General features: G+C 45.0%; 1 protein-coding gene across 3 annotated transcripts in view; it reads right to left on the bottom strand.

Annotated features, from left to right (window-relative positions):
* OBSL1 (obscurin like cytoskeletal adaptor 1) overlaps window positions 1–12,364 on the bottom strand; it is a 183,277-nt gene that overhangs the window by 80,568 nt on the left and 90,345 nt on the right. For all 3 annotated transcript variants that reach the window (XM_077447792.1, XM_077447794.1, XM_077447793.1), the window contains 3 exons: window positions 11,056–11,328; window positions 9,763–10,035; window positions 6,731–7,003 (listed from right to left, as the gene is read on the bottom strand). In XM_077447792.1, the coding sequence (XP_077303918.1) occupies window positions 6,731–7,003; window positions 9,763–10,035; window positions 11,056–11,328 (819 nt within the window). The remainder of the gene's footprint in view (window positions 1–6,730; window positions 7,004–9,762; window positions 10,036–11,055; window positions 11,329–12,364) is intronic.

Genomic DNA, 12,364 nt, shown 5'->3' with positions numbered 1-12,364 from the left:
AGTCCGCGGGCCGGAGGGAAGAGGGGTCAGAAGATGGATGCTGCCTACACAGGGGACATCGCTGGATTCTTTTGCAGGTAAGTGGCACATACTAGCCCATTATGCTTTTCATTTGCAGGCTCTGCCGCAAGCAAAAGAGGAAGTAAAACCCATCAGGGTTTACTTCCTCTTAAGCTCTTTTGAAGAAGCACAAAGAAAAAAAAAATATATATAATAATAATAATAAAATAATAATCATTATATATATATATACACACACACACACACACACACACACACACACACACACACACACACACACACACACACACACACACACACACACACACACACACACACACACACACACACACACACACACACACACACACACACTATTACCAAAAGTATTGGGACACCTGCCTTTGCACACACATGAACTTTAATGGCATCCCAGTCTTAGTCCGTAGGGTTCAATATTGAGTTGGCCCATCTTTTACAGCTATAACAGCTACAACATTTCTGGCATGCAATCTCTGCTCTAATGCATCCCAAAGGTGTCCTATTGGGTTGAAGTCAGGACTCTGTGCAGGCCAGTCAAGTTCCTCCATCCCAAACTTGCTTGTCCATGTCTTTATGGACCTTGCTTTGTGCACTGGTGTGCAGTCATATTGGAACAGGAAGGGCACAAAGTTAGGAGCATGAAATTATCCAAAATGTCTTGGTATGCTGACACCTTAAGAGTTCCCTTCACTGGAACTAAGGGGCCAAACCCAACCCCTGAAAAACAACCCCACACCATAATCTCCCCTCCACCAAATGATTTGGAGTGCGGCCATCCAGACTTTTTTCCACTACATGTCTCTGATACACGCAGGGCCGGCACCTGTATCAAAAGCAGAGGCAGTGGATATAAAAAGTCTACACACTCCTGTTAAAACATCAGGTTTCAGTGATGTAAAAAAAAAAAATTATACAAAGATAAATAATTTCAGAACTTTTTCCACCTTTAATGTGACCTATAAACTGTACAACTCAATTGAACAACAAACTGAAATCTTTTAGGTGGAGGGAAGTAAAAATAAAAAAATAAAATAATATGGTTGCATAAGTGTGCACACCCTTAAAACGAATAATTGACTCCACTTACTGTTGATTGACTAACTACCTCTGCTGGAAGTCCATTCCAAGCATCAACTACTCTTTCAGTAAAATAATACTTTCTAGAATTTGTTTTGAACTTTCCTCCCGCTAGTCTGAGGTTTTACCGATGGCCATAGATGGGTAGAATTTTGAATGCAAATTCTTTGTAAAATAATTTTCTAAGAAAGTTTGGTGCGGCAAATACAAGCAAGTGGACCATTCATGATAGATACAGATTCAGTTTTTCAGCAATAAGCTTCTTTGGCGACTCTTGGTTTTTGGTCACATGACATCTCATAGCCACAAAGGAATTTGGTGCTGGACTCCCCATTGCCAGAGAGTATTATCGCAGGTCTGAACATGGGTGTAACATCTGGAAGCTGTCACTGAGGTCCCACTCTGATCAATGCCTGGATGATAAAATAGGATTCTGGTGCCATAAAATCCTTTGTATGGAGTCCATTGATGGACATAGAAAGACTATGAGCAATACTGACACCTAAACTGGCCATACACTGTTCAAATATCAATTGGTTTCTGAAGCACTGGCCAGCATTCGCTTAATGGGTGGCCCTGTCCTTCCTGCCTAACATCCCTCGATTGAAAAATCGAAGGAGCCTGATGGAAGCCGAACAGTGGCTGCATCCAATGAGATGCAGCTGCTGTTCGGGTATTTTGACAGCCAACGGCTGTGAGCAACTTCCCATGACAAGCAATGGCAAAGGGAATGCAGAAGCTGACATATAGTAGGGGCAATGAGCATGAGCAATTGTCCATTCTGTATAGTGTAGATGGAGGAAACGGTTGGATTTTTTTTTCAATCAGCCTGCAGGCTCAACAAATAAAATCTAAAAGTGCATGGCCTGTCTTGCAGGTGGAATGGACCAATGTAAAGTAAGTATGTTCAGTACTTCCAATCTCCACCTCAACCAATCAGAGAACACTTTGCAATAATTGACAAAATGCAAATTGTTCTCTGAATGGTGCCCATGCCAAGTGCGAGACCTTCAGTAAGCAGCAGGGCAGTAGCTTGGCATGGGACCAGAAGCTAGTGGAGATCTATGGAGTAGGGATGAGTACTACAGTGATTTTCAGCTTCCACAGGAATGGCACTTGCTTGACCAATGTAAATGTGTAAAAATTGCCAAACCTGGAATTCAGCTTTAAGACTTCCTGTGTTTCTCGAAGGAAGATAAAGGAAGGTCCGTCAGCCCAAACTTTCTCATTAGGACTGGTACAGGGGAACCCCCCCCCCCCCCAATCCCTTAGTCCAGTGCACCCTTGAAATGAGGGGAAATCTCCCTATTGGGGATGCAAATACAAATTAATCCCCACTGCATCAAACATTTTGGTAGATGTTGGGCTAATAACATTCAAAGGCAAACATTATTTCCTTTTGAAAGCATTAAACCACCTTGAAAGTCCTGAAATAATGAAGAAGTTGGAGGAGTTTCTGAGGAACGAGAGGCTAATAAAACCTCTTTCAGGCATATATGGTTGTCCCCTAAAATCCTAATCACCCAGTTTAGCTCTCTCCGACTGTACTTGGCAATGAGATATTCCAAGCCTGGCAGAAAAGTTATGGGACCAGGCCCTGAACCAAGCCGAGGATGTAAAGTTTCACCTTGGAGTTTTGTGACTTTCATTATTACACTCGCCCTGTAGCTCGTTCAATTCCTCTGTGAATCCTAAAGTTCTTATAATTCACAGCAGGGGAGGCATTATCCCATATATTCAATGCGAATGGTTCCCATATGTACTTCAACCCAGTAACACAGATTGCTTGTGTTCAGGATGGTTTTTTAGCAATAAACTAGATCTTTACAAGTGCTGGAAAATGACAGAAAATGAGAGTTTGAACTTCCAGGTATACCCTGAGGAAGTAAGTCCTGATTTTCCAAAAAATGAATTGGAAGCACTGCCGTATTATTACGCAGGGATTGTAGGTCAATCCCTGTGTAAGCAGGGTTAGAGGGGAAACATCAGACCTCAACAGCGATAATGAAGGAAGGGGGTATAGGCAGTTGCAGTCTTTATTCTCAACTAAAGGTGGCACTCGACCGCAGAGGCAATGCAGTTGGGGGAGGAAGTGGAGGGGAACTTGGTTTCTCTATAATTTCCTTGTTCACAGGGGAGCCACTATCCAATTTAATGTGGGCGCCCCATGTGACTTTGGCAGCCATATTGGGTCAGACAGAGTCTATTTAAGACTCCGGCTCCCAGATTTGGCATTCTTTTGGCAAGTGGCTGGCATAGGGATCAAATCCCTGTCTGCCAGGGACAGTGCTTAGAGACAAAAAATGGTTCTGGATGAGTAGGAACAGTGCAGGGACTATGTCTGCCTCTCCCCAAAACCTCCTTTTATAGGTGTGGGTCAGCAAGGCTGCATTCCACTCCTTGTGGAAAAAGACGTTGTTGGCATTCCACTGCTCTATTGTGTCATGAATGTCACATCTACCCCAATGCAGGTGGTCAGACACTATAGCTAGCTACTGTGTGCTTCACCTATAGCAGCCCCCTTTCCCTTAAGGCAAGCAGGCCTACCAGTCCTTGGTTGCCCCCAGGACTTATACACAATGCTATAGTGCCTGGCCACCACACCAGGGCAGACGCCAACATAGCAAACAACAGACTACTTGCAGTTTAGCAGAGAGATAGTGTGGTTCTATGACAGTCCAGATAAAAGGCAGGCTGAGTTCAGGGAACAGTCCAATATCCGATCCGGGTCATACACAGGGAAATCCAATAGCAAAGCAGGGCAGACAAATGGGAGGCTTGATCAGGAACAATGCAGGTAACTCTTTCTCTATCACAAGCAACAGATAGAGTGTTCGGTTTGCTTATATCAGGTGACTAATCATCAGTCACTTGCAGGTGAACACAGACAGGGAGAATGCAACAGCCAACACCCGGATGTTGGAATGAGGAGCAGGAGCACTAAGTGATCCTGACACATTACTGTCATAGTTGTAAGTGGCTCCAGACAGGTTTGCTTCCTGCTGAACTTTTCTACAATATATTGCTATTGCCAAACTTGGACTCTGTGTCCTCACTGCCCACAATGCTGCACCTAGTCCACAGGGGTGCAGGAGATATTGTGAGGAGTCAGAAAACTCTTTATAGATGTCTATAAAGGCTCTCAATGAACAGGAGCCGGGGGTTTCAATACCATCTGTCTTCCAAATATAAGGCCATTTTAACATCTCTTCTGGTGTTCTGACAACCACAGATAGGATTACCTACCATCCTGCTCTTGGACAACAACATCTACCTTTTCATGGTGACTGGGTTAAAGAAGATTTATAATTATATATTTTTTTACATTCTGCTCCCTATAGCACAAACTACATGTAGCACTTTGTCCCATGTTTCTAACCCTAGTTATGAGGTCCGACGACCTGCCCCCCCCCCCCCCCCCGCCATGGCCAATCCAACAACAACTATGAGGGAGACGACAGATTCATAAGTGTAACGTCTCTTAGCAGTGAGCAATTTCCTGAGACAAGCAATGGCAAGAGGAATGCAGAGGAAGGGAGGTGTCAGTCTCTGCTTTCCTCTTTTGGCCACTGCTTGTCTCTAAAAATTGCTCAAAGCTCAAAATTGCTCAACGCCGCACAAACGTCCTTAGATTAAACATTTCAAACATTATTCTATTACTGTATGGCAAGCTTTAGAATTTTGTTTGGCCATATAACAAGGCAAATTTTCCTTCCTTCACCTTCGATTTTTCTTTTCCCCGTGACCAAAACCATCATTGAATTGTCCCTGAAAATCAAATTAAAATATAACCATGAATGGCTAGCTTTACAATAAAGAGACTTCGGAACTGTAAGCCCTTGTACACACGGTCGGAGATTCCGTCGGAATGTTTCCTATCGGACCGTTTTGTCGGATATTCCGACTGTGTGTGGTCTGCATCGGACTGTTTCCATCGGAATATCCGACGGACCAAGTTTTCCAACTTGCCGGTAAAATTTTCAGCCAAAATGCTCCTATCGGACATACTCCGATCATGTGTAGCCTACTCCGACGGACAAAGTGTCACGCATGCTCAGATCAAATTCCTAGGCCAAAGCTATTGGCTACTAGCCTGAACATAGTCCCGTCCTAACGAAATAACGTCATCACGTTATGTACAATCTGATTTAGTCCGACCGTGTGTATGCAACATCACTTCCGGACCTCTTCCGGAATTAATCCGTCGAAATTACTCCGACGGATTTGGTTGTCGGAATCTCCGACCGTGTGTACAAGGGCTAAGAATTTAGGATCGCAGGCATAAAGGTGGAGTTTGTTCTTTTGATGGCCTTGTATACCAGTAGGAACATTTTAGTAATGAAGTCGGTACAAACAAATGAGTTTCCAGCCCATTAAATCACCAAAGAGATCGCTTTGTCTTGTGTGCGCAATAAATGAAAACCGCTTTTCCATTATAGTTCGGAGTCAAGGCAAATATTGGGAGCTGTTGGTACAGACTCCATTCTTCATTACCAACAATGACCATGGATGACAATACAAACAATACAAATGTTATACAACGTCTGGAACACTTTTCTCATAAAACTCCACTTACATAACTATCATTTAAATCTAATGGCAGAAGAAACCATATTTTTCAGGGCCTACTGATTCATCAAGTTCAAGAGCTACACCTTGAAAAACATCCACTCCATTCTTCTCTAATTATGAATATTTGCTGAACATTGCTTTCAATAAATTTCTTTTATTCCAGAAATAATATTAAAAATAAATGGGTCCACTGGAAAGAGCAACAATGATCAAAAAAAAATAATCAACTTTCCCTTTCCTGAGCTCAGTAAAAGATGAATTGTGATTGGTTGTATCTGTGCTCTTTCTCTTATAAAATAAGACAAAAAACAAACCCCTTTGGGTGCAGTATACTCAAAAATTAAAAGGCCATTAAAAGAGAATGCATGGTCCTTTTATATATGTTTTATATATGTTTTTCCTTTCTTTATTATGGTTTAAGACTAAACATATAATTTATCCGTCTTTTATGCCGGCCATCAGTACCGTCCATCAGTGCCCACCAATGCCACCTATCAGTGCCCACCAGTGCCACCTCATCAGTGCTCACCAGTGCCGCCTATTAGTGTCCATCAGTGCCCCCTATTAGTGCCCATCAGTACCCATCAATGCAGCCTATCGGTGCCCATCAGTGCAGCCTATCAGTGCCCATCAGTGCAGCTTCATCAGCGTACATCAATGAAGGAGAAAAATTAGCTGTTTGCAAAATTTATTAACATAAAAAACGGTTTTGTATATTTTTTAAAAAATTTCGGTCATTTTAATTTTTTTTTACAAAAAATAAAAAAAAACAAAGAGGTGATGAAATAACACAAAAAAAAAACTCTATTTGTGGGAAAGAAATGATAAAAATTTCATTTGGGTACAGCGTTGTATGACATTGTCATTCAAAGTGCGTCAGTGCCGAAAGCTGAAAATTGTCCTGGGCAGGAGGGGGGTTTAGGTGCCCAGTAAGCAAGCAGTTAACAATCCATTTGGTATTCAGACAGACAGTAGGTGATGGTGTCCCACATAGTGAAGAATAGTGTCAGTGACGACATGCACACCCAGTTGTACTCACCAGTCACTAACACGCTATAGAAGACGGCATCATCCCGTGCATCGCAGACAAACTCCCCAGAATCCTGTGTCTTTGCCGATTTTATGACCAGCCTGCGGATCCGGCCATCGGATTCCAGCCTGATGTTGTCACTCTCCTCCAGTTCCATGCCATCCCGGTACCAGCGCACCTTGGCGTTCTCCCTGGAAACCTCGCAAGTGAGCACCACCGGCTCTCCGCTCACACCTGCCAGATCAGTGTCTTCACTTGTGTTCACAAATTTCACAGGAGGCTCTGGAGATAAAACAGCCGACAACCGAACACATTATTTACCGTATAAGGCTGGGTTCACACCGCTGCGGGGGGAGAACCGGATGTGATTCGCACAGCAAATCACATCCGATCTCCGTAGCACTGCGAGTTCAGCCATACAGATAGTATGGCTGAACTCGCAGCTGTCCCGCAGCAAACTCGCACAGGACCCTTTTTTGGGTCCGCAACGGAATCGGATCGCATGGGGGTTCACACCATGCGATCCGATTCCTGTGCGAGTCGGCAGATCGCACTGCGATATGCCGACGGATCTGGGGGTGTCATTAACATAACATTGACACCCCCAGCCGTCCGCATAGGGCAGTGTGAACTGCCGGCGGGAGGTGAGCGATGCGGGAAAACGCTGCGGATTCGCGGCGTTCCCGCATCGCAATAGTGTGAACCTAGCCTAAAGCACCTATTTCGGTGTACTGCAGGCAAAACACTAAATACACAGATGAAATAGATCTAAGGGAACTGCTTTACTTGAAGAAGGATTTTTATTCCTGCCCATCCAGTCCTGAGGTTTACACAGCTCTGCCACACAGCAAAGCCAGGAGCATGACACCACTAACAAATAAGTGGTGTCATCTCCCACCCCCAGTCTGTGACTGGACAGTGAAGGAGCAGAAACACACTGATGAGGTCATTCCTCTGCTCACGCTGTTCATGTTCCTTGTCAGTACATTGACCCAACCAAGTACACTATATTGTCAAAAGTATTGGGACCCCAGACTTCCACCCCAAACTCGCTCATCCATGTCTTTATAGACCTTGCTTTGTGCACTGGTCCAAATCATTTGGTGGAGTGGGAGATTATGGTGTGGGGTTGTCTTTCAGGGGTTGGGTTTGGCCCCTTAGTTCTAGTGAAGGGAACTCTTAAGGCGTCAGTATACCAAGACATTTTGGACAATTTCATGCTCTCAACTTTGTGGAAACAGTTTGGGGTAATCCTGGGGAATCACTCCATTGGTGTCCACCAGTACAGGCGACAGTTCCTAAATCTGTCAAAGCTCCACCTGACCTGTCTTTTTTTATTAAAGGGGTCATAGTGGTTTGGTAAGTAGGCTACTTACCCTTATCCACCAGGTGTCATTTGTTTTCCATGATCGTTTTCAGTGGTGACGGTGTAAAGATCCAATTTGCTTCAAGTGTTTTATGGACGCTCTTGTGATTTAATCCTTTTGGACATTTGCTATTACTCTGCACTTTATGTATTTATGAAATAAGATACTAATGCTGTATATGTATTACTATCCTTGTTTTGCACCTCGGACTAGGTCCGACGGGATCAGTCCCTCAGACAATCTGATCGTTTTTCGTTATAAAAATCCAACAGACCTAGAAATAGAACATGTTTCAAATCTGTCCGATGGACTCAATCCCTATCGGGAAAACCGTTCATCTGTATGCTGGTCCGACGGACCAAATATGAGGAAAGGGAAGCTATTGGCTACTGGCTATTGAACTTACTTTTTTAGTCCCAGCTTACGTCATCACGTTCAAAATGAACAGACTTTCGAACTGACTTAATCCGTTTGTGTGTGGCCAAGTCTATTAGTTCGGAAGTCCGTCGGAACTCCACTGAAAAGTCAGTCGGGAAAACCATCTGACCTAGTCTGCCGGAAAGTCCGGTCATGTGTACGCGGCATTATTTGTCACGATATTTAAATATTGTGTTATTTTTTTGTCTAAGCTTATATTATATATTATATTATATTCTTATATTATACAACCCACATTTCACAAAGTCAGCATTTTGCACTTTAAAAGCTGGTTCACACAGGGGCAACACGACTTCCAGCACGACTTAAGGGCCTGGTTTGCCCCTGAAGGGGGAACCCATGCCGGTTTTTAATATTAGAGAGGCGACATTGTCGCTTCAATATAGATGGAGATCCGACTTGGAGGCGACTTCCATTGAAATCAATGGGTACAAGTCGCCTAGAAGTTGGATTGAAGTCGTACAGGAACCTTTTTTGAACTCGGAGAGACTGCTGTAGCTTACATTAAGATGGCTCTATTCACTACCATTGATTTTCTCAACAGCGCGTCTTGGGGTGACCCGAAGTCGGATGCTGGGTTGCCCCTGTGTGAACCGGCTCTGAGGGGAGCAGCTCATATATTGTTTTTGTTGTTTAAATTAGCCATAGCGCGGGGTTCTTCTCATTTCTTAGGCCGCGTACACACGCGCGGACTGTTGGCCCAACTTTGTCCGTCCAACAGTTTGAGCGAACAGTCCGCTCAAACTTAGCATGGACGGACATGGCCACACACGACGGACGAACAGTTTGCTGAAACCGTGCGCGATGACGTGAACGGCACGTACGACGGGACGAAAAATACGACGTCCTATACACTGCAATGCAACCTTCCGACGTGGAAATCCTTTCTGAGCATGCGCGAGACTTAGTTGGCCGAACAAGCCTACACGCGAGCGAACAGTCCGCCGAAACCTTGTTTCAGCGGACAGTTTTTCGGAATTTCCGCAAGACCTTGTTCGGCCAACTGTCCGCTGAAACTGTCCGCTGAAGCCCCACACACGAGCGGACTGTCCGCCCAAACACTGTTCAGCGGACAAGGTTGGGCGAACAGTCCGCGCGTGTGTACGCGGCCTAAATATAAAAACTGAGCAGGTGGGTTGTGCTCCTTCAACGTCTAAATTTCCATTTTTGAGTGGATTTTGCCTTTAATAACAAATTACCAAACAAGAAAGGAGAAACTCAGCTTGTGTGGCTCACCTGTGACTTTAACATAATAAAACACAGAGTCATCAATGGCGTCGCAGACAAATTCTCCAGAATCTGCAATCTGGGCAGAAGGAATGATAAGCCTGCGATGTTTCCCATCTGCCTCCACCCGGATGTTCTCCATCTCCTCCACCTCAACTCCATCCTTATACCAACGCACCACAGCGTTTTCCCGAGACACCTCGCAGCTCAGCTCCACCTCTTCTCCAGTCAGGTAGGCCAGTTCTGTGTCATCACTGGTGTTTATTATCTTCACCGGGGGCTCTATGGGACAAACATTACCATGATACAGAAGACAATGTGGGCTATAATATAGACTTATAATACATTTTAAAGCTGAACTCCAGGGAGAAAAACAAAGACAAATTAACACAGCTCTTTAATCATTTAAGGAGAAGTCCAGCCTGAGCTCAGTTGGCTGGTCTTCTCCTATGGTGGGTCACAGAAGTGCAATTAGTTTTGCACTCCTGTGACCCGTTTTTCAGCAGAGAGCAGTCTGAAGTCTGCTCTCTGCTGACGTCACCAATATCAGTCGAGGCGCCGCGTCATCCCGACCTTGGGAGTCTGTATCCGCCAGGTGCCTGGACTGATAGCCGCCTCAGCCTCTCAGCGAGCCGCCCCTTCACAGCTCAGCGCTCCAGTGAGCGTGGAGGAGAAGAGCAGAAGTGCTGCTGATTGCGAGGCAGCAGCTCTCTGCTTGGGATGCCGAGAGAACTGAGCCATCGGCAACATTCAATCGCTTGGTTCTCAGTGCAGAGGCGCGGGGGGGGGGGGGGGGGTGGGGCTGATGCAGCACCAGTCTGATGGTGCATCCACCTAGGTATGTATGAAACCGCAATAACCCCCAAACCCATACTTCTCTTTTAATGCATCATTAAATATTATTTTTAAATGAAAGTAGTGTAAGTATCTGAATTTGACCAATTATCAGCCTTTCAGCCACAGCAGAAATCAGACTGAGGGAGGGAGAAGCAGCACAAGGAGCCAATCACTTGTGCTGCCGTACAAGGAGCATGCAGAGAGGGGGAGAGGGCAGAGTGACACAGAGAGAAGTTTATCAGTCTGCTTCTTCATCTTTCCCTCTTCAATCACAGAGATGGGGTGGGGAGGAGACCAGTGAATGTTACTCAACCATAGAAGATTGAAATCAGGTCTTTGGCTGTGAGGCAGAGCTGTAGTAACCTCAGAACTGGATGGACAGAATTTCAGACCCTTTGGCGGTTCCCTTTTATATAAGCTTCAAAGTGTGATCATTTCATTCTTTTCCCCAACTTGCCCACATACCTTTGACGGTTACATTATAGAAGACACAGTCATCCTTGGCGTCACAGACGTACTCTCCCGAATCCTTTACTTGAGCATTTGGAATGACCAGCCGGCGGTGCTTTCCATCGGACTCCAGAATGACATCCTCATCCTCTTCCACCTCCACCCCATCCTTGTACCAGCACACCTTGGCATTCTCCCTGGACACCTCGCAGCTCAGCACCACCTGTCCTCCGCTGACACATCTGTGCTCCACGTCATCGCTGGTGTTAACAATCTTCACAGGAGGGTCTGGAAGGATGGAGACATTCGTCACTCATACAGGTCTATGTAACAAGACAATGTGCAAAAAGCAACTGTGATGTGCAATATGCAGTCAGAAATGGGTGGTGCCGCGGGACAAACTCTGCAAGCCGAGTTAAAATTGTCATGGCCGTGAATCAAAGCATTTTGGCCATGGCATGTGTACCTCTTTGTTCGGATGCAATGGTAAAATTTAGGTGAATGGATGGGGTATGGTAAAACCGTGACTCAACCACCTATTTTACCTCCCCCTTGGCCACCCTGGTGAATGGAGCCTAATACCCCGTACACACGATCGGATGTTCCGAAAACAAATGATGGATGTGAGCTTGTTGGTGGAAAGTCTGACCGTGTGTATGCTCCATCAAACATTTGTTGTCGGACTTTCCGCCAACAAATGTTGGCTAGCAGGTTCTCAAATTTTCCGCCAACAAGTTGTTGTAGTCGGACTTTCCAATCGTGTGTACACAAGTCCATCGTACAAAAGTCCACGCATGCTCGGAATCAAGTACGAGCCGTAAGAGTTAGATCTGGTAAAACTAGCGTTCGTAATGGAGATATCGCGTACGTCTTGTACGTCACTATGTTCGTAATTGTTGGCCAACATTTGTGTGACCGTGTGTATGCAAGACAAGTTGGAGCCAACAACCTTCGAACAACATTCCACGATTTTGTTGGTGGAAAATCCGATCATACGGACAGAATTGCTGTGGTTCTGCCAGTGATTCCAAATCGTGGCAAAACGCGGGACGTATTTGCAATGCCATTATTTAGTAATGGCACCCCAATCATGGTGTGATTTTTGACACGATAAATCGTGCTGCAATCGTGGCAAAAATGCAACCCACGAAACTTGTTGCTCAAAAAGGAGCAAGAGATTCTTTTGCGCAACAGCATCGCACATTTGCGATTTGCTGTGATTGCAGCTCGATTTATCTTGTGGCAAAATTGCACCACGATTGGGGTGCCATTAAGAACTGATGGCATCACAAACCCGTCCCGTGTTTTGCCACGATTTGGAATT

The sequence above is a fragment of the Lithobates pipiens genome, unplaced genomic scaffold (assembly GCF_037356315.1).
Source record: "Lithobates pipiens isolate NorthernLeopardFrog02 unplaced genomic scaffold, aLitPip1_a1.2 Scaffold_22, whole genome shotgun sequence".
In the NCBI taxonomy this organism is placed as follows: Eukaryota; Metazoa; Chordata; class Amphibia; order Anura; family Ranidae; genus Lithobates; species Lithobates pipiens.
Note: the sequence above shows the minus strand (reverse complement) of the source record. Positions and strands in the feature narration are given on the sequence as shown.